Raw genomic sequence first — 23543 nt, forward strand, 5'->3', positions numbered from 1 at the left:
TGAGGCTGGTTAATGAGTTTTTCTTGCAGAAGTTTCCTCCTGGTGATGGCAGAGTTTCTGTCCTTGTGAGGAACTGATAAAACCACTGCAGTGAGTTTCTCAAAGGCTACACTCTTCTCTGACTGGGCTTTCTCTGGAATTTAGATTTAAACACTCATACACTGAGACTTCAGGAACTAAAAATTAAAACATGATTAAAAAAGTACAGGGATATCTGATTCTAGTCATTAATTGCCATGTTTTTTTTTTTGGCATGAAGATGATACTAAGTCCCCACACTACTACTCCCACTACAGCAAGATAACCAGAAACAGTGATGGCCCACACCTCTGGAGTGCAACTTTTCTCTTGTATGCTGTTTAGGCTCCTGCCAATATTGGTACAATATGCAGTTTCCCAGGGGAGAAAAGGGTAGGTACCTTTTGCTTGCTATTTGGATGATTGAGCAATGGTTTTCATCCTCAAGTGTAACATCCCCTATCTTTCATTTTCACCACACTTTTTGGAGACAAGAATCACATATCCTCTCTAGTTCTGGTGACAGCAAGTTGGTATGTATATTTTCCTGCTAGGAGCATGGTATACACAAGAGTGACATGAATTTAACATAGATTAATTTCTCCTTTCTTCAGGAATATTGATTCAGTATTTTTGGCCATTTTAGAGCCTTCAAATAAAGACAAAAGAATTCTGGCTCACAATACCTGATGGCTATAAACCCTTTTGCTCACATGAGGATTTCCTAAAGAAAGAAGACCTCTGTGGTTGGCTCTGTAGGAAAAATGATCTACTTTCATCCCCTGACATCTGTTTTAAAAGATTCTTTTCTTTAGCATCTTTATCTCTTTCCTAGTCTTGATATCTTCACAGTGAAAATGAATAGCAAGCTATCCTTCCTCCTTGGTTTTTATTTGGTAGTTAAGCCAGGCCTGGGTCTGATGTCTCTATGATATCTCGAGAATCTTTTGAGAGGAGTACATGCTGCTGCTAACACTAAACAGCAAGGAATGCATGTCATCACGGAGTAAGAAGTAGGAATTGTTAACCTGGGAGGTTAATAATTCGTCCAGACAGAGCTGAGAATCTTGAGACTTAAAACCTTCCTGATGCCCCCACCCCACTGTTCTTCTGTTAAGGCACACTCGCTATGAACTGATACGCTGAAGACTTCTAATAACCCGCTACTGGGAACAGTGCTTCGGGAGAGTTCCCTTCCATCTTGGTGTGGGAAAGAAAGGCTGTTGTATAATTTGATAGCTGTCCATGCCACCTTGCATAGTTTTTATGCTCAGAGAATTCTGAGGTCTTTGCTGATATTTCATATTTTTCCTGGAACTTTGTAATGTCCATGGAATTTCCCTGACTAATTGTGTTTCCAAGGGACAGATCCTCACTATTTTCCAAGAAAGTTGTTAATCACTGAAAAAAACAACAACATTGTTTGGTAAATGGCAAATGAAGAGCAGAATTATGACTTGGGCTTTCCCTTTCCCATCTGCTCAATCCATGACCCTTCATTTCTTGTGATTTTAGTCTGCATAAGATGTCCTCCCATTCCCTAAGGAGTGGGTGGCATTTATTTCACTTTCTTTCTCAACTTGTATTGTTCTTAGAAGATGGAACATGAGTAATGACTCGCTTTGCCAGCCAATTCATCTAGATTACAGCCCAGCAATCATCAGCAGGCTGCTAGGGGCTAGGAGGCTAGGCTCTCAGCTGTGTGTCACTCAGGGCAAGCTTCAGAGTGTGAACTTGAAGGCAATTACAATAAATAAATAAATAAATAAATAAATAAATAAATAAGGTTGGCACTTCAAACCAAACCAAACCAAAACTATGACTTTTCTTCTAGAATTAGAGATGGAAGGATGCTCAATATATCGGACATTTTAAGTATGCTATCTTACTTAATAACATAAGTTTCAGAAAAAAGAAAACAGGTAAATTCAGGCAAAAGTTAAAAACCTCTTGTTTCAAGCATATTTGTTGAACTGAGAAATAGTACACTTCATGGAATAGTTATATTGCACTGTTCAATCATGGGCAGACTGCATAAGGATAAGGAGATCGGAGACTGTGTATGTAGAATGCTTAGACTCTTGGCCTTGCTCATATTGAAGGACGATTTCCTTGCAGTTTATAAAAGTCAATTGTATCAATGAGAAACTGTATTCAAAGGGACAAGGGCTATAGCAGTATTTTTGCACTTGAGGGGTTTCTTGATGTCATTATACTACGGCTAGTGCTCAGAATCAAGTATAATGGATAGTCGTTGGTTCATCCCTCCCTTACATCCTGGAATACATAAAATATGCAGAGAAGTTAGGGTAAAACCACCTGCCTATGACTCCATCACAACTGAGCAAATACAATGACCTCAACTCACTGATGCTAAAGAGACTTAGCAACTCTCTCAGTAAACACTGAGAGAAGATACATAGTAAATCGTAGGTGAGTAATTAATAAAATTCTTTAAATACAATTTATTAAAGTATTAATATTTATTACATAATTTAAGTGATATGCATTGGTAAACAATAAAGAATTACATGAAGAAGCAACATGTTTCTGCCTAAACTTCCAGTGTTGTCAAGGCAACCCTGACCTGAAAGTGTTAAACTATTGCTACAGCACTTTGTACCTTCCTGTGCTAGACGCCTAATTTCAAACACCTTTCTAAAAAGTAGACTACCAGATTCTTTTGCTAAGCAAGTGGTTGTTAGCTACCTTGGTCCTTGCCTCTTTGAAGGCCATTAGCCATTTGTACAGTTAACTTATAAAATGCAAGGAAATTGCTGAGTGTTCTTGATGCATGCATTTAATCCCAAGAGGAGGCAGAGGCAGGCAGATCTCTGAATTTGAGGCCAGCTAGCCAGAGCTTCATAGAGAAACCCTGTCTCAAAAAACCATAAAAATAAACAAACAAACAAAAAAAAGTAAAATAAAGTGGAAGAAAACCATGCATCAATATGAACAAGAGCAAGAGACTCAGCATTCTAGATAGCTGGCCACCAACCTCATTATCCCTGTGCAGCCTTCCCATAGTAAATCAGTGCAATGCGGTGTAGAAAAGGAAAAGACAGCAGGTTAGTGACAGCCAGTGTCATTGATGCTCATGCTTTGTTTGCCTAGCTCATTTAGAATGGACTTGGCTGGCATCTCTGCTTTGCATTAAAAGTCTGGACAACTCTGGCCCCTTGCATTGCCTTTCTTTAACCAGTGGGTTCTTTAGGCTTGTTCTTGTGCAGGTGTGGACAGGAGAAATGTGCACGCTCTCCTAAACCCAATGTTGGGACACTGTCATTTCTGCTTTTATCCACTACCCACATCATCATCAGTATATGGAGGCATATATATACCTCCCTTTTATCCACTACCCACATCATCATCAGTATATGGAGGTATATATATATATACCTCCCTTGGTGGGGAGAGATGTAAAGTTGTGTGACTAAGGGTATAGAGAGAAGGGACACCTGGAGGCCATCATGTCCCAAGTTATGGATTTATTAGAAGCAGTATCTATGGGCCATCTTACGGTGAAGCAGTTAATTGTGGCACTATATGATATGTTTGTTTTTCTTTCATTTTTTTAAACCTCATAATGCCAGGTTCTCAGACTGAATTTTAGTGACTTCATTACTGTGTTATTTTACTTTTCAGTGCATATATTTGTTTCTTAGGTTTCAAAAAAGTCCTCACAGTAGGTTAGTAACACCAGAAAGTTTATGTATTTCATTTTTGGAGCCTGAGAGTCTAACCTCTTGGTGCTGGTACAGGCCTGTTCTCGCGGATGACAGCAGGCCGGAAGCCTTGCTTGTCTCTACTAGCTCTCAGCCATTGCCAGCAGTCTCACCTTTTCTGGCACTGCTGTCATCTAGTGTGCATATTTCTCCTTTGCATGTTTATGTCTTTGTCTATAAACTGCCATTTAAAAAGGACATAGTGATGGGACCACTCTAGTGACTTCATTTTAACTTGATTGCCTTTGTGTAGTCATTGTTTTTAAGAAAAGTCCTGGGCTTTTCAGGGTACCAGAAGTGAGACTTTCCAAACAGAGCAGATACAGCTCAGTGCACAGTGGACTATTGTTATGTTCAATGGGTTTCTAGGTACTGATGTTCTCACCAGCTTGCTGATGTCATATAAAAACACTCAAATTCAATGCTCTAAAAGTTGTAGCTATGCTTCTGTCTTCAAATGGGAGGTTATCCTAGCCCATGTCTTTCTAGAGAGAATGTGATGTGATAGAAACTGCTAGAGACATAAGAAAGCAGGTGCAAACCTAAGATAGGATCCTTAAGTGTTAGGCTTTGAACAGGTAAGTTATCAGTGTTCATTGTTCATTCTTTTGGACAGTGAAATCTTTGGCCAAACCCAAAGCTCAGTAAAAGAACTCCTACTGGGTCCATGTAGATGTTCATATCCCATATAAACACCAAAGGCCATGTCAATGCCTGTGGGTTGAGCTGCTTCCTGGAACCATGTTTATATCCAAAGGTGGCCTAGAGCTGGACCTACCCATCACTGGCTCTAGCACTTGGCAGAACTCTCCTGGGTCCTGCACCCCACCCTGAAAGCACAGTAGGTTTGGCGCTGGTGGTGTGGACATGCTACTGAGGACATGAGAGCAGGAGAGGTGGCCCTGCCCCATGCTGGCTGCAGTATTGGGTGAGTTATTTGGAACAGTGCTGGAAAGTTTGTCCTGGTGGTGCAGGCATAGGTGAGCTGATGGGCTAACCAACTCAGTTATCACCCAGGCTCAGATCCAGTGGCATGAGTTGAATTACCATCTGTGAACTGCTGGAGTGCATGAAGAGGCCAGTTTTCCTGACCCAAAGCTGCAGGATCTCCATGACACAGGCCAGCAACAGGATATCTGAGAGGAGTCCCAGTGAGAAGTCAGTACTGATAGTGTAGCAGTAGCCAGAGACCTGGAACCAGACCAATGACTCATTACAATGACCATTGGCAAGTAAAGATGTGTGCACAAAAGTGAATACTGTGGGACACCCTGTGATACATTACAGCTTCCATGATGAAATATTTTCTGCTTTGGTCTTTTTTTAAATTTGCTTGTTTGATGTTCGTTTTCTTATGTTTACTTATTTATTTTTTTATTTTCTTTGGGGGTTGCAAGTTGCAAAAGCAGAGGGTGGGCACAAAAGGTTGGGATGCATAATGTGAAATCCACAGAGAATCAATGAAAAGTTAAAAAACACACCCCTACTTAGTAGAATTACAATCACATAGCAAAGTCCTTGCTATGTATAGATGGGAAATGAAAAGCTTGGATAATAGTTTTATTATCTACAACAGTCCTATATATGCCACCTGGTGTTTTATGGAATATATTGGAGACATCTATGAGAGGATTTTGTCTATAATGTGTACACACCTAAATTTAGTAGAGATGCAGAAGTGTTTCCCAAGTAGTGATTTCAATGTCAATATAGTCCTTAAATTATTTATTCCAGTGTAAGATAAACAGCATTTTCTGTATGAGCTTCTTTTTTTGTTTCATTTTTGATCATTCCATTTGACTTAGGTATACGTGGGCAATTTCTGGTTTTATTTTTGTTTGTTTGTTTATTATTTAAGAAGGGTATCAGTGTGTAGCTTTGTCTAGCCTGTAACTTACTCTATAAACCAGTATGGGCACAAACTCATGGACACTCATTTGTTTCTGTCTACCAAATGCTGGGATTATATAGGCCTCTATACTCATTCAAAACAACTGCATTTATGTCTCCTACCTGTCTATCTGTGCATGTGTGTGGGCACATGTATACCATGGGCATGTGTGTGGGCACATGTATACCATGGCATGTATGTGGGCACATGTATACCATGGGCATGTGTGTGATGATGAGGAGACAGTGTGTGCTAGTCAGTTCCCTTCTTCAGTCGGTCCCAGGGAGCAATGTCAGGTAGTCAGGTTTAATGGCAAGTGGCTTACCTTACTTGCTGAGCTGATTTGCCCTCTTCTATACTCTTATACTGATTTAGTCTTTACTGACTCATTAGAGTTTTTTATATTCTGAACAAATAAAATTTTATTAGTGGTACAAATACTTTCCTTCCCTTTGGATTTTTAATTTTGTGGATTTTTGAGAGTCTTTGTATTTTGAGACATTTTGTTTTGAAAGCACAAAAATATTCTTCTATATATTTTTTCTATATTTCTTATTTTATTTGAGTATGGAAAAATGTTGTAGAGTGATAATCAATTTAGTGAGCACAATTTTCAAAATAATTCTTTACTATTTTCCACTTACGTGTAAATCCAATTGTCAGGTGTTTATAGCTACATGTATCCTTTTCTGCTATCAAGTTCCCCTGGGGTAGTTTTTTCCCTAAGCTATCTTAGTTATAACATGATAATATTATGGCAAAAGGGGAAAGGCAAGAATATGATGTTTCTTGCAATTTATAACTTATTAACAATAAAATATTTAGGAAGTTATATTGACTGATTTTCCTTGTTTAATAGTATAATGGAATTTTAGGACCGTATTTTTTTTTTTTGTATCATGTTGTTTTTTTAAGATATTTTCTTCATTTCTCTGATGATTAAGGATGTTGAACATTTTTCAGGTGTTTCTCAGCCATTCGGTATTCCTCAGGTGAGAATTCTTTGTTTAGCTCTGAGCCCCATTTTTTAAAGGGGTTATTTGATTTTCTGGAGTACACCTTCTTGAGTTCTTTATATATATTGGATATTAGTCCCCTATCTGATTTAAGATAGGGAAAGATCCTTTCCCAATCTGTTGGTGGCCTTTTTGTCTTATTGACGGTGTCTTTTGCCTTGCAGAAGCTTTGCAGTTTCATGAGGTCCCATTTGTTAATACTCGATCTTACAGCACAAGCCATTGCTGTTCTATTCAGGAATTTTTCCCCTGTGCCCATATCTTCGAGGCTTTCCCCCACTTTCTCCTCTATAAGTTTCAGTGTCTCTGGTTTTATGTGGAGTTCCTTGATCCACTTAGATTTGACCTTAGTACAAGGAGATAGGAATGGATCGATTCGCATTCTTCTACATGATAACAACCAGTTGTGCCAGCACCATTTGTTGAAAATGCTGTCTTTCTTCCACTGGATGGTTTTAGCTCCCTTGTCGAAGATCAAGTGACCTTAGGTGTGTGGGTTCATTTCTGGGTCTTCAATTCTATTCCATTGGTCTACTTGTCTGTCACTATACCAGTACCATGCAGTTTTTATCACAATTGCTCTGTAGTAGAGCTTTAGGTCAGGCATGGTGATTCCACCAGAGGTACTTTTATCCTTGAGAAGAGTTTTTGCTATCCTAGGTTTTTTGTTATTCACACCAGTCAGAATGGCTAAGATCAAAAATTCAGGTGACAGCAAATGCTGGCGAGGATGTGGAGAAAGAGGAACACTCCTCCATTGTTGATGGGATTGCAAGCTTGTACAACCACTCTGGAAATCAGTCTGGCGGTTCCTCAGAAAATTGAACATAGTACTACTAGAGGATCCCGCAATACCTCTCCTGGGCATATATCCAGAAGATGTCCCAACCGGTAAGAAGGACATATGCTCCACTATGTTCATGGCAGCCTTATTTATGATAGCCAGAAGCTGGAAAGAACCCAGATGCCCCTCAACAGAGGAATGGATATAGAAAATGTGGTCCATTTACACAATGGAGTACTACTCAGCTATTAAAAGGAATGAATTTACGAAATTCCTAGGCAAATGGATGGACCTGGAGGGCATCATCCTGAGTGAGGTAACCCAATCACAAAAGAACTCAAATGATATGTACTCACTAATAAGTGGATATTAGCCCAGAAACTTAGTATACCCGAGACATAAGAGACAATTTGTAAAACACATGAAACTGAAGAAGAACGAAGACCAAAGTGTGGACACTTTGCCCCTTCTTAGAATTGGAAACAATCACCCATGGAAGGAGTTACAGAGACAAAGTTTGGAGCTGAGACAAAAGGATGGAACATCTAGAGACTGCCATATCCAGGGATCCATCCCATAATCAGCCTTCAAACTTTGACACCATTGCATACACTAGCAAGATTTTGCTGAAAGGACCCTGATATAGCTGTCTCTTGTGAGACTATGCCGGGGCCTAGTAAACACAGAAGTGGATGCTCACAGTCAGCTATTGGATGGATCACAGGACCCCCAATGGAGGAGCTAGATAAAGTATCCAAGGAGCTATAGAGATCTGCAACCCTGTAGGTGCAACAACATTATGAACTAACCAGTACTCCGGAGCTCTTGACTCTAGCTGCATATGTATCAAAAGATGGCCTAGTAGGCCATCACTGGAAAGAGAGGCCCATTGGACATGCAAACTTTATATGCCCCAGTACAGGGGAAAGCCAGGGCCAAAAAGTGGGAATGGGTGGGTAGGATAGTTGTGGGGACGGTATGGGGGACTTTTGGGATAGCATTGGAAATGTAATTGAGGAAAATACGTAATAAAAAAATTTAAAAAGAAGATTTTTTCTTCATTTACATTTCAAATGCTTTCTCCAAAGCTCTCTGTACCTTCCCCTTGCCCTGCTCCCCAACCCACCCACTCCTGCTTCCTGGCCCTGTCATTCCCCTGTACTGGGGCATATGATCTTCACAAGACCAGGGCCTCTCCTCCCATTGATGGCTGTCTAGGCCATTCTCTGCTACATATGCAACTAGAGACACAAGCTCTGGGGGGTACTGGTTAATTCATATTGTTGTTCCTCCTATAGGGTTGCAGACCCCTTTATCTCCTTGGGAACTTTCTCTAGCTCCTTCATTAGGGGAAGGAGCTATGGAACTATGTTCCATCCAGTAGATGATGTGAGCATCTACTTCTGTATTTGCAAGGCCCTGTCATAGCCTCACAAGAGAGAGCTATATCAGGAGGACCATATTTTTAATATAAACATTATGATTATATTTTAAAATTTTAAGAATATATTAGCTTATTTTTTATTTGTCATTTATCTGATGGTTATTTTAGGATGAACTGTCATAATTCTTATATAGCATCTATGCCAAATAATCAAATCTCCTTTAATTAAAAATACATTTACACCAAATTTTATAGCTTTCTCCTTAGAAGTCTTGAAATTCTTTTGGTAAATTTACTACTAAGTAGCTTGTTCTTTTCATTATTATTATAAATAATGAAATTTTATAATTAAGATTCACTGAGACATACTTTACATGAAAGTTAAAATTGCTCGATAAGTATTCACAGCGCATACAGCCCTGAACATTCACAACAAACTACATAATTTAAGTTTTCCACTTGGGAAATAGTCTCATTCCCCCTATTCCCCCTTTCCCTCTATGTTCCCCTTCCCCTTTCCTCGCATGACCCTCATGTTCCCTATGCACCCATGACACCCTGTGCCCCCGTACTCCTTGTGTTCCCCAATGCTCCATCCATGTTCCTCGTGTCCTCCATGTCTCCAGTGCCCCTTGTGCCCCCATGCCCTCCCATGTCCCCTGTTTACCCTGTGCTCCATGTGCTCCCCATGCTCGCTCTGTGTCCCTCATGCCCCCCATGCCCCCCATGCCCCCCATGCCCCTCGTGACCCCATGCCCCTTGTGACCCTTGTGCCCCTTTGTGATTGATTACCTTTCACCACCCATCAGCCCTGGACACCACTGATCTATTTTCTGGTTTGCAGTTTCCCTACTCTAAAATGCCATATCAGGGCTGGGCATGGTGGTACAAACCTTTAATCCCAGCACTTGGGAGGCAGAGGCAGGGGGATGTCTGTGAGTATGAGGATGGTTTGGTCTCCATAGTGAATTCCAGGACAGTCGCGGCTATGGAGAGAGACTTTATGTCAAAAAAGCCTTATTAACAAAGTCATGGATTTATAATCTGTCTTGCTTTCTGTAGAGAAACAATGACACTGAAATCCATTCATGCTCTTCTGTCTGCTGTTGAGAAGATTTGTTGTTAGTGTTCTGTCTGATTGCCTAGTATGTAGGAAAGTTTCATTCTTCTTCTGTTGTGGTTTCTGTTTTATTTGAAGAAAATAGACCTTACAGAATAAATAAAAAGGGTTTGTTAAGAACAGGAGCCAGACCAAAGGGCAAATACATATGTAGCAGATGTATAGCTCGGTCTTCATGTAGGTCCTGAACAACTGCATCAGGGGCTATCCCAAAAGCTCTTGCCTACCCATGGGATATGTTCTACCTGGGCAGCCTTGTCTGCCTAGCACTGCATGTAGAGAGGCGATTTGCCAGGGTTGGGGGACACCTTGTGGGTCCACACCCTCTTAGATGAGAAGGGGAGGGGAATTGGAGGAAGGGTTGTAGGAGGGGTGACCAGGAGGAAGCCAGTGAGCAGGATGTAAAGTGAATAAATAAAAACAGAAGAAGAGTTTGGCAGGCGCTGAGTTTCACAGGTCACATTTTAGTGAAGAGTTGATGCAGAGGGACTAGGACGACAGTGTCAAAGAGTCACAGGATAGCTCCAAATGTACCAAATGTTCCAAATAGTTACAAATGTACTGTGTGAGAGAAAAGCTAGAGATCAGGGAGAAGTAGCCAGGGGCTCCTGGCCAAGCTCTGTGGAAAGGAGAAGAGTTTGAAAACTATAGTTTTGCTTATTAAAGGACTTAGGATAAAGTCTATTGGGGTTGTCATAGTTCTAACTGTACTAAGGTTAAATTTGCTATGATTTTTGATGTATCAGTTGAATGGAAGAAATATGTCTGACAAAGTCCTGGGTGTCTCTGTTTGCCTTCTCCATGTATGGCATGCTGCCAGAAAGACAAAGAGCTCCTCATTTTATATGTCCCTGTTTCTGCTTCCCAACCCATCCCTTCTTTTCTCAGCCTCATTCATCCTTCTCAGCATATTGCCTGGGGAAATCTCCAGGAATATTTGCTTCATTATTGAGCAGATCTTCTCTAACATCTCCCATCACTCTTGTTCATATTTCTCACAAAAACGTTGGGAGATAAGTTTCCAACTGTCTATGAGTAGGCCACTTCAACTCTATTGGTCACTAGCCTCTCTGGTAGACTGGCTTTGTCACATCATCTACCTCTGAATGGTGTGGCTGATCCTGCTGCTGTAGAAAGTAACTCCAGGTCTTGGGCTCCTTTTAGCTCTTTACTCTCCAAAGATAAGCTTATGGCAAAACCCTGACAGTTCTTAGAAGGATTGAAATCTTTTTTATTTTTGTGGTTGGATTATGATGCGGGTTTGGTTTTTCTTCAGTTGTTTATACACAGCAGATAATTCCATGCCACGTAAGAGTAATGACTTGAAGTTTAGGCCACTATTTCATTTTCTACTTTTATTGTCCAATGTGTCAGTAGTTTACCTGAAAAGATAAATGAAAGTTAAACATTTAAGTGACATTTTCCTTTTTATAGGTTTTCACAATATTTGATTATGAATGTCAAAAATAAGGGCTAAAAGTGCAACTTTAGTATTACAAGCAAAGTTCTTTCCCATAATTTTCCCATAACTTTGCCCTAATTATCTGTATCCACACATTAGAAAATTAAATATCTCTGCATTGCTAAATTAACAGCTATGGATGGGATTGCAACTCACAATGTATATTGGCTGTGCAGGCTTGCCAAGGTTTAGAATAATCTGAAAGGTTTATTTTATTTTATTTTTTGTTTTTAATGATAGATATTTGAAGGCTTTTGCAAATGCATTCTTTGTAAACCCATTTAAATATTTCTACCCGAAAAGAAATCTTGTGCTTATTTATGCACATCATTTGTGCTTTTATTTCATATACAGTGGGGTTGTTTCTGTATCAGCCTCATATGGACCCAGTCTGGGGTTGTTTACTCAGAAGATGATCTGATCTGATGTAAGAACAAAGCCTCTTGGATAACTGTCTCATGCGACTCGAAGGAACATTGCATAATCCAAGCTTTGTTAATGTATGCAAAATGCCTCGGGTTTGATTTTGAGATGATAAATTGAATGCAGGTGTTCATTGTTTACCTAATTGTAAACTGCTCTATTTTGTTAATACTTGAATATTGTTAGCATGCTTCTCCAACGAGAGAGTGAGAAACCTGTGCATGCATGCCTTTGATTTAGCTTTACTTTAATGTATATATTGTTCCCTGTTGGGCAAACATCCCTGGCTGCCCTATTGCAATACCTATTTGAATGTTGTCATGGATGGAAGGATAGAAACATTTATAATCAGATTATTTGTAGTCATGAACCATTACATCATTAGCATAAAACAATAGTTTCTAACCTTTTGGGGGATATAAAACCTCTGAAAATTAAGGAATCCTTCCTTTCTCAGAAAAATAGTTGCATTATGCACAATACATTTTTCAAGATTTTGAGTCCATGGTATTCATATTCCTTTACTTTATGTTAAAAAACATGCTACAATTACATGCCATTTTTAGGAATATGAGTGGAAGCCATTTTTATAGAGGACAATTTGGAGTATGTATGCAACTAATGTGCATTCACTTTCTGTTTATAGGGAACGATAGCAGACTGGACATTTATCTAATTTTGCTAACTACTTAAAAATCACTCAAGAGAACATAAATGAATACAACCTGCCATAAGTCCTTAAGATCAAGAGTAAGAAAAGTGCCAATAGGAAAAGAAAGTTAGCTAGAAAGCAGGTAAATTAGTAACAGGTTCTCAGTAAATAAAAAAGGACAACATTCCCAGCAGAAGGTGGTAAGAACTCTATAAGAGATGAGGACAGAGAGAAAAGTAGATGTTTATTAAAAGGAGTTTGTAAAGCAGTCAGCTCTGGAAAGAGTGTGACAAGGAGAACATCTTTGCAGTGGAGGGCTGAGGTGATTTCCAAACAGTGACAGGCAGAACCTCTGCATACTGACTACTGACTGAGGAAGTGCCTGCTCCCCCTCCCAGTAGTTAGCCTCTTAGTGGTTTCTCATTCTGTCTTTGGAATGGCTTTGTTGGGGCAGTCTGTCCAGTTTAAGAGGAAAGTCCTAAGGATACTCATCTCAGATGTCATTTCATCACAAACATCTCTACACAATCTCTCCATAGGAAGTTCTTGGAGGATTTGTTTTGGGAACGTGAGTCAATTAAGACAGAAGATTGCCTGGCATACAATGGCCTGGGTGAATGATCAAGAAATCATGAATCTCCCTAAGGTGGCACATAGTGTTCTGAGAATAATACCTATGGGATTGGCAGAAAGCACAATGGTCCCTGTTGAAATGACTGGACGATTCAAAGGGTGATTTTTTTTCATGAGTCTTATCATATCTTGGGAATAGATGTGGGTAAGTAGCCAAGTGTGGAGTTCTTAAAAGAGTTATATGCATATAGCAAGTTAACCACATAAAACAAAAGACAAGCGTTAATTACAGGGAAAACAAACTTACTCAGGAAAGTGATTTTAGCTTTATGTGATTTATCTGTGAGAAAGTTTTGCATAGTCGATGATGTAAATGCTCAGTGTTGGTAATATCAATACTACAATATTGAAAGGATGGGAAATGGAAAGTGTGGGTGTCTATTGTGGTAGGAAAAAGAAATATAGTTTTTTTTTTTTCAAAATATAGTAAATAAAACAGAAAAAAACCAAAGGACCACATCACAGGTACATTAATTAGAAACAGTCCTTACTTTTGTACCACTGCCACAAACCCTTCTGGGCAAAGTGTCTCATTCTCAGTTTGTGTTTGTCTGTCTGATTTGCATTGGGCAAAGGGATCTTGCTGGATGTAAGAGGTGGAGGCTGACAGTGTACCAGCCCTCTCGGGTTTGTCCTCCTGTGCGGCTGTTACCATAGTAAGAAGACAGTCTACACTTGCTGTCTACACCTGCTGTTCCTCCAGTCTAAGTCATTGGAGTAAACAGATGAGTCAGACCCCTTAGCTCTACAGCTAGAAACATGGCACCTCTGCCACCCTGCAACTGTGTGATGAGTTAGTTTATTGTAACTGATCACAGATTTCCTGCCTAGTTGTTAGTGGGCAAAGGTTGACGGTTACACATAGAAATAAGCACTACATTAAAGTTTGCAGCCAGTGATGGTTGCCTGCTTGGAAGCATGGGAGACAGAATAGGGTGTACGGAAATGGGTGGATTGTTATCACATAAAACATTGCAGAGATTTCTTTTTAATTTTAAACAGGGTCTCACAATGAACCCCTGGCTGGCCAAAGCATTCTATGTAGATTAGGTTGGCCTCAAACTTAGAGATCTGCCTGCCTCTGCCTCCTGAGTGCTGTGATTAAGATATGTAAGATGTACCATTATGCCTGACAGATTTTTGATTCTTCATAGTATGTGTACATGCATATGATAAACGTATAGATTACCAACTAAAAATGCTGATGGCAGCATTGTTAATTTGTAGACCAAGTTTATAAAGAACACCTATCACTTGGATAATAGAGCAAGGAATCTGGACTCCTAGTAACAAATCTTTTCAGGCATTAAACCATGGTCTACTGGGTGATACAGACAGTCTAAGAAAATGTATTTTTCTAATAAAAAGCAAATGCAGCTTTCACAGGTCTTCAAGTTTCAGTGAGGTAAAAAGTAGGCCTTTGTGTGGAGAATTAAGAGGGATAATTCATTAGAGGTTCAAGGTGGAGATTGCTATTGACATGAACATTGCAAAGGAGCTATAGGTATAAATGAAGTTTGCAGCTTTCTAACAGAAATTAGTTGTTCATATGAGGACAAGTGAGTTCCCAGCGCTAGGTTAGCCATCATCAAACTGCCAGGAGAAGAGTGGTGTGCTGGGATGGGGGAAAGGAGATTCTTGGATGTTAGTGGTGAGAATGTGACCCAAAGCAGCCATTACGGGAAACAATCTGAAGGTTCCTCAAAATCTGCCCCAGCTCTGGTAGACTGAAGAACACAGCTTCCCTTTAGGGCTTCATTTGTTGTCTTTCCCTTGCTCAAATACATGTCTCATATCTTTCATGTTTTAGTAAAAACAATCTGTTCGTTAATATTTGGAAAAAACAGAAATTCAGATTTTTTCATTGATTGCAGAATTCTGTACTCACTTTAAAAGAAAGGTTTTATTATAAAATGTTCCACCTCCTTTATTATATTAACCTATATGATTATAAGTTTAGACCGGTATAGCATGTCTCTGCTACTTTGTGCATCCTTCTCATCCTTTGTCTTCCCAGTTTCACCCCCTAGACAGTAGAGAAAGGATAGAAGACAGAGAGAGAGAGAGAGAGACAGAGAGAGAGAGAGAGACAGAGAGAGAGACAGAGAGAGACAGAGAGAGGGAGAGAGAGAGAGAGAGAGAGAGAGAGAGAGAGAGAGAGAGAGTATCCCTGAATCTAATTTCTTTCCTTTTGTTTCTTCTTTGACCATGGCTACTAACGAAGTGCAATCACATCCATAATTGACCAACAACCACCTACCCCAACTATCAGAACTCTAGCATTTATATACACTCTGAAAATCTCCCAGAATTCCAAACATTACACAATTTCAGGAACTACTTGTAGGTGGCAAAACCATGTCTCTGCTAGAGTACAAGGCAACTCATGTTGTAGGAAATATTAAAAAGGAACCATAATGTTCCCCGACTTGTGCCCTGCTACTTTCAGCCCTGCTGGTCTGGCCGATGAGAACTCAGATAAGTCGCCAAGAGAAGATAAACACCACAAAAACTTAGTTCAGAAACAATGGTAACTCAATATCTCAGCAAAACAAAATAAAACCTAATCTTGTTAGCCTTAATAAATCTAAGTCCTTCGGTGGCAAATCCTGGTGGATCCACCATTGAAATGGGGAGACACTCATAGGTACTTCTTGTCCTCACGCTATCCCCGTCCAAAAAGACCCTAACTCTTTCCTGCTTCCTCTCTTCCCCTCTTCAGTTTATTTTTTTTTTAGGTATTTTCTTTATTTATATTTCAAATGCTATCCCGAAAGTTCCCTGTACCCTCCCCCGCCCTGCTTCCCTACCCACCCACTCCCACTTCTTGGCCCTGGCATTCCCCTGTATTGGGGCATATAAAGTTTGCAAGAACAAGGGGCCTCTCTTCCCAATGATGGCTGACTTCTGCTACATAAGAGACACGAGCTCTGGGGGTACTAGTTAGTTCATATTGTTGTTCCACCTACAAATCTTCCCCTCTTCAACCCGGAAGTCCTGCCCACTCGCCCAGTGATTGGCTTCTTTATTCATTAGGGGATTGGTTCACAAGAAGTCACCTGAGTATGACATATTCCTTGTCCACTGCCTCTTCCAGAAGAGAAGAATTAGCATCAACAAATAAACAACACCAGGCCCATCCTTAACAGCTGCTGTGGACAGTCCAAAGCAGCCCATATTTCCACACCTGGGATTAAAACAAAAACACATTCTTATAATATTTCTGTGTTTTTAAAGAAACCAAAACTCCAAAATTGTCACTACAGACGTGTCTCTAAGCAAGCTCAGCCTGTTTCCTGAATAAATTATATATATATATATATATATATATATTTGTGGGATACTTTTCTGTTTTCCACAGACTTAGCTATGGCAGAGCCAGGAACATAGCATCTGGTGTGTTTCACATCACGACTGGAGGCAGGAAGGAACTCATCGTATGGGTTTTCTCATTATGCATTTGTGAGCACCTGCAAGGCTAGCTGGAAAGCGTTCATGCTCTTGTGTGATGAGTCAGGGAGAAATCAAGGTTGTATTACTGGGATTTAATTAGAGGATGGCTCTTTCCTGTACAGACGTCTCTCATACTACCAGACATAATGTGAAGACATTGAAAGTACAAAGCAGAAGTCTACGAAAAGCCATCTTAGCTTATCCAGTGCCACTCTTGATGCTGCTGCAGTATACATTTCTAGAAAATCTCCCACATAGCACATAAAAGTAGATCTGAGCTGTAACTCTTCAGGTGAGATAGAGACTCTGCATATTCAGTTAGATTCTCTTCATTAATTTCAGAAACTACTACAGTTAGGACTTCGTAGTCTTCTAGAAGATTAAAATACTGTTGGAAGTTATGCTGAATACTGCATTCTTTATTGTGCTTCTTTGCTGTTCTTACTCCGTAGGTGAAGTACTCGTCACACACACATAAGAACCTGAGTTCAGATACGTAGCACCCACCTCTACAGCCCTAATCCTAAGCATCTTCACACATAAATGCACACACACATGTAAACTTGTAGGATAAGAGGGTCTTGTTCCTCTTCCTTTTACAAGACTCCATTTTTATCACGTAGTGTTCCTCATCCTCCAGTTATTCCTTGAGCTGGAGACCAGAGATCATTGCATTTGATAGGCCTTTCCTGATGAGCTCACATAAGCTCAGGTAATTTTCCCCAGTGTGTTTCCTGCAGATACACTTGCTTCCAGCCTAGCAGACAACATTCTGTTGCCAGTTTCTGAAGTCAGGCTCCCCTCTAGGCTGGAGTTCCTCTGAGTACATGATTCATGTGTTCTTTACCTTTATGTAGTTGGTACATAATTCAGAACTTCAGCTGAATTATATTATTGCTTAGAGATTTTGATGGTTCCACTTAAAATGCAGTAATTTATGTTTTACTGAATTTGACAAGTTCATGTTTTTCTATACAATGAAAAACTGAACTATCTTTGTGTTCATACAGATATAAATGTTTAAAGAATGATATATTGATATTCTAAATATTAAAATGAACAATAGCTATGATGTTTTCATGTCTTGTTATAAATAGAAAGGGACCTGGATCTCACAGATGTGTTTGTTCAATGAAGAATTTGGATGTGGTAATTCCTCTGATCTACTTTCAAGTATGAACAACAGAAATAAATATTGTTCTGGTCAGGCTCCTGAGACACCCGAGGGAGCCCAGATCTCTAGGGATGTTATAACTTTCCTATTAGCTTGTTGTTTTTATTTCATTTTTAGGATATGGGAAGGGTTATTCTACAATAGAATCAGAGATAATTATCCAGTTTGCTCATTCTCAGACTGATTCCTTTATATTTTACTTGTTTGTAAAATAAAAGCCCTTTTGCTTTGTTTGGCTTTATTTTTCACCAATTGTATTACAGTTTGTTAATTCTATGTCTGCTTCTTTTGTCCTTTGTCACCAGTGTAGTGATTTTGACTTGGAATTTGGAACAGAGTGCTTGCAGTTGGCTCTAAAATACTGTCACAGGAAAGCAAAGCTTGTAGAAGGGCCCCCTGCCCTCTGGAAGGTAAGAGAGATTCATCCTACGGGGGTTCTTCTGCTGCCTGTGAGTGTGTGTGCTGTACTTAAGGTTGTATGGGAAAGGACCCTGAAAGGCAGAGTCTCTGGTGCTTGTGAGCAGCAGCGGGCGATGATGCTTCTGTTTCTTGCCTTCAAGTAAATTCACATTTTATTCCTAGGAAAAAGAATATTTTGTGTGTGTGTGCTCAACTGAAAAAATGCAAATGAAGTTCAAAAATACCCACTGTGCGCAAGGGTGCAGAGAATACATCAAAATGATCAATCCATGGTTGGGATGGCTTTTATTATAGATATGAGAGAAACAGTAGCCAGAGGCCTTTGGGGTAGTTCACGCAGCCATGGCTCCTTTTCTGGGGCAGAGAGGAGAGGGACCGACTGGATGTGGTCTGGGATATCAGTCTAGGAGTAGAGAAGAGTGGAAGCAGGGGGAAGCTTCCTGGGTTATAAAGAATAACCCTGAGCTACAGAGTAGGGGAGTGGCTCTGCAGGCCTGTGGCTTATGCACCATAGGTACATGCCCATAGGAAAGTGGCTCTTCCTGCCAGATAGAAACGCGAAGAATGCTGAGAGTGAGCAGCAGCAGTCCTTCTGTAGTCCAGCTAGAGCTAAGCTCAGATTGTCATTTGGGGATTCACATTAGATTTGACATCTGTGTCTAACAATTATTCTGTATCTTTTAGTTCATAGGCTTTTAGGCCAACTATTGGGGCAATGTCTCTGTTATCCTATGAGGTTGCTCTGTGGGAACTTCAAGTGTAGGGTACTCTTAACTCAAGGGAAGTAGGGGCCACTGTGCCTTGGTTCGGTTCAGAGGGGTCTCTTGTGCCTTAACTTATACAATGAGGAGTATTCCTAGGTGAAGTGAGTGTTGGTACCTGAGGCCAGCCTGCCCTCTGCCTGAGAGGATAATTCTGTGTAAATGTCAGGTTTCTCTTCTGTTGATGGTTCCTCAGATAAACACTTGACTCAGGGGAATCACTGCACAGACAGGTCATGTAGAGGAGACATGACTGAGCTGTGCTGGTGAGTGGCATAGCCTCGCCACATCTCCCTGTACAGACTGCCCTCACTATCTCCACAGGGCTCCAGGGGTTCCTCTGAGCATAGGTTGAAAACCAGTCAGTGAGAAACTCACCAGCATGCTAGTCCATCACAAGGGTTTTTGAGAGTAATTATTTCCAATAGTTGGGTATTGTGCAAGGTCAAAGGAAAAGTACGGCTTGTGCTGACTGAAGAAACCCAGTGTCAACACTGATCTTACCCACAAGGCTGAGAAGTGCTGAGAATCAACTTCAGAACTGATTATTACAATGCTTCTGTAAATTAAAAACAAGCAAAGGCAACTCGTTTTTTAAAAAATTAGCAGAGTGAATAACGCATCATTTCAAAATGATGACAGTTTCCAGTACTATTTCCTTTGAAGTACATTCTCTGTTTTATTTAGGGAAAAAACAGATTATTTCCCTCTAGCTAGTATTGGGCTACGTAGCTCATAGCACAGATAAGCCTCAAATCACTATGTAGACTACTCTGGCCTTAATTCTTCCCCTTCCTGCCTTAGTCTCCAATTGCTGGGATTATAGGTGGGTACCACTCTGCCTGGCTTTAAAACTGTCACTAAACACATAGTAGATGTTAATCTAAGTAAAAAATATTCATCTCTGTGTTGGCATCTATAGCCTATATGCTGGAGGCAGTAGAAATAAACTTAACAAACTGGTTTGTTTGGTTTGTGGCTATTACTATAAAGTGAAAAATATGCATTTTATTTATAAGTAATTACTTGAAGTTTTAAGAATTCTGAAAGTTAATTTAGTATTTGGTGATAAATTTACATCAGTTTAAATGTCCAGTATTAATATTAATTTGAACCTAGATTTTAGTTTACCACTCAAAGCAGGAGGAAGTGAATCATTAGCTACATATACTCTTGATTTATGACTGGAGTTTAATCTATACAATAGACAATGGCTATACAATTTTTTTTTCTTATTTAAATTGTAAATATAAGTTAGTTTGGAATTCAGGTATATAGTTAACCTGAAATTAATAAATAGCTCAAAACTAGGTTTATTCCGTTTCACAGGAAGTTCTTGACAAAGGGGGCATCTCCAGAGGTCAAAGGTTCCATTGGGCCCTGCCGTTGCTCTGCTCCTAGTAGTCTGAAGGGCATTCAGATCACTTTATAACCCTTTCTGTAAACACTTATTGGACTCAGATACATCACATTGGGAAATCTATAGACTGAGCATGTTCTTGTTTCATAGATCGCAGAAATGGACTGTGGAGAGTAACTGCAGTGCCGAGGGTCACAGAGAACAGTGAGTTGTACTTTCTGTACAGACGGCAGAGTAATGGCATCTTTGCTTTTAATAGATTAGTAAATTGGTCCAGTAGACTTGCATCTATCTGTCTTTCTGGGTTTGCTGTTACTGCAGTGAAAAATAGTATGGCCTCATCAAACTTACCTCCTAGGGTAAAGGCCTGGCAGGGGAATTTACTTTATACAAGCTAAACAAGCTACTTGAGCTAAACAAGACCATGGTGGAGATCATTTAGAGAAAACAAAACAAACTAACCTGACTGTCTGGAAAGGGACTAGTTAGGTGAACATTTTACATGACAAGGTTGAGGCCATTGCCATTGTTAATTAACTGGGCATTTGAGTGATGTGCCCATCGAACCTTATTGTACCGACTTGATACTATTTTATTGTTCACTGTGTGTTCTAGTTCCATGGTACAAATCAGTAATTGGCAGATGTTCTGTATCTGAACTTATCTGGATGGCCTTTGGGAGGAATCTGCCATAGACCGGATATGCATACTGTAGAAGGTTACTTTACAACAAGCAGGGTGCAATTATGAGCAAGCTGTTGGCTATTAAGGAAAGTGCATCATTGTCCTTAGGTGCACTGTGGTACCCTATAGATTCTTTTTATAGAGGCTGTGTTTTAAGAAAAATTTCACAAAGTGCAACCAACCCGTCTCACAATGACCTTCAGAATTCTGAAGTCCCTTTAAATGTAAATTGTTTTTTGAGAATTTCAGCTTAGAATGGAGCTGGTCATCTTTTGCTATTTGGAGACTCTCTTCCTCCCTCAGCCTCGCAGCCCTTCTTTCCTCCCTCTTTCTCCTTTCTTCCTTACCTCTTTCTTTTCCAGTGTGAAACCTTATACAACAGTGGTGTGCATACTTCTGTTTGAACCCTCATGCATTTCCTTTGACAACAGTTATAATAATCATATTTCAGTAACCACTGCTACATGCTATCATAACTTAGTCAAAGATATAAGACTTAGATCTTCATAATTTGTTGAAATTGGATTTGATTTAATGTGAATGTCTAATGGCTCTTTGGTTTGGAAATCGCTTGTGTGGTGTGTGCAGTTTCTCCCAAGGGAAGAATTTCCTTGGGGCTTTGTTTTACAGCTCTCACATTCCTGCCTGCTCTGTTGAGTCTAATGAGGGTTATCTGTCCTTTAGGTGACCTACAAACAAGACCTGTGTGCAGCTGAAGCCATGATTAAAGGTATGTTCAACCTTGTGACTGTCAGCTCCTGAGCTTCAGATGTGAGGCCACATCTGAAGGATTTCTTGAGACAGTTAAATCCCAGACATTTTAGGTGGACAGATGTTTGGAGGCTACAGAGGTCTCTGATTTGTGTTTTGAAAATTGCATTTTGTTTTGTTTCCTGCTTGTGAAACACCATTTATTATACCACATTGATTTTAATTTTCATAAAAGAAAGACTTCAGCCTATTAAGTATGGAGCATCAATCCTATCGGAAAGGCAACTGTATACACTGATATTTCAATAAACCTGAGAAGGTCCCTCCTGTTTAATGCATAGAAGGCTGTCCCTGGCCTCTGCACTATCCTGTCAGAGCATCAAGGAATGCCCTCCATATAATAGTTTGTACAACTTAGAGAATTTGAAATAGATGACTTTTAAAACAAAACAAAACAAAAATCCAAAACAAACTTATTTTTCTGACAACGCCTGCTTGCTTTTCATCACTATATTGCCCTTAAGATGCCACATAGTGTTTTAACACCCAGCTAGTACTTACTAGTGTGCTGGGAATGTAATCAGCACACAGAAAGGGAATTCTCTCTGTGTTCTGCAGGCTCTATGGTTCCAGTCGGAGTTCTCAAGCTCAGCCGCAGGAAATCCTTGGACCTCAGGAGGGTTTAGTGCATTTTTTAGTAGTACCCAAAGCCACACACTCCACTGAGGTGCCAGCAACACTGCTCCCTCTCCTTTACACCATGTCTGTGGCCGTGAAAATTATCTCATGAAACTGTCAAATGTCACAGGGGATAAAGTTGTCTCGGATTGAGAACTCCCTTTTAAACATCCGATTTTAGTAGTGCGACAAGGGGTGTTCCCTCTGTCCTCGGGACAACAGGAAGCTGGTGACTGTTCTTTTCCAAATTAGACTATGAGCAAAATGATAACACTCATGTTTCAGCTGAGAAGTATAAAGTTTTAAATTCCGTCTCTTGCTGGGGTGGGTAGCCCTTGACCCAGCTTTCTTTTAGAGCTGTAGGCAAGTAGTTGGCTCGCATGTGGAAAGCTGAGCTCTTCTGTAATCGCGAGACTGTGTTTTAGTTACCCCCAGATTTGTTTCCCTTCAAGAATATTTTGTTTCATACAATTAATGTCATATAATTTGTGTTTCTGTGCTTGTAAATAGTTAATCTATAACCATAAATCAAAAAGTTGACATATATTTACGTATCAGCCAGGCAATGTATAAATATTTCTTCGTGAGTGGTTGGCAAAGTTGTGCTGTGGTTGTTTATGCTTTTAACATAAAGGCAGAAAACTCAGTTTGATTGTATTTCTAAGGAAGCTGTGCATTGCTTAGGGAGAGGGGCAGTGTGAGCAGCGAGGAGATTACTGTCTCCACTACTGATTTTCCAGGTTGTAATACTTTCCTCACATATTATCAGAGCTAGCAGCCATGCAAAAACAATTATGTTAAGCTATTTGCTATCTTGTTTAGGTAACAGTTTCTAACGTTGTATTTTCAAGGTGTTCTAGTTTATTCTGAGTGAGCTTACATGGCTAGGTTTAAGCAGTTGACTTAGTTGGAAACTAAATAATGAGCTTTCTTATTCTTTAAGGCACTTATTTCTATGACGTTAGAGGCAATTCTGATGTTACTGGGCCTACATAGGTCCACATTTCTGGAGCCTTCATACTCTCTAGGTAGCTAAATCAGTAGTCATGTGATTTTTAGACACCCTGAGGTTATAGTCTTCAGTCCCACTCCCATGTGAGTCAGAATGTGTTTTGCTAAGAACTCAAGTTAATTGCATTATAATTCATATTTGAGAAACATTGGTTAAGGCTACTCCTTATAATCTCCTATAGG

The 23543-nt window shown here is 39.9% G+C and overlaps 1 protein-coding gene across 2 annotated transcripts in view; it reads left to right on the forward strand.

Annotated features, from left to right (window-relative positions):
• The window catches only part of Crppa (CDP-L-ribitol pyrophosphorylase A), a 321431-nt gene that overhangs the window by 79609 nt on the left and 218279 nt on the right, over window positions 1-23543 (forward strand). For both annotated transcript variants that reach the window (XM_021179106.2, XM_021179109.3), the window contains exons 4-5: window positions 18041-18145; window positions 21645-21690. In XM_021179106.2, coding sequence (XP_021034765.1) covers window positions 18041-18145; window positions 21645-21690 — 151 coding nt within the window. The remainder of the gene's footprint in view (window positions 1-18040; window positions 18146-21644; window positions 21691-23543) is intronic.

This window comes from Mus caroli, unplaced genomic scaffold, assembly GCF_978045245.1.
Source record: "Mus caroli unplaced genomic scaffold, Mus_caroli_1 scaffold_14, whole genome shotgun sequence".
Lineage (NCBI taxonomy): Eukaryota > Metazoa > Chordata > Mammalia > Rodentia > Muridae > Mus > Mus caroli.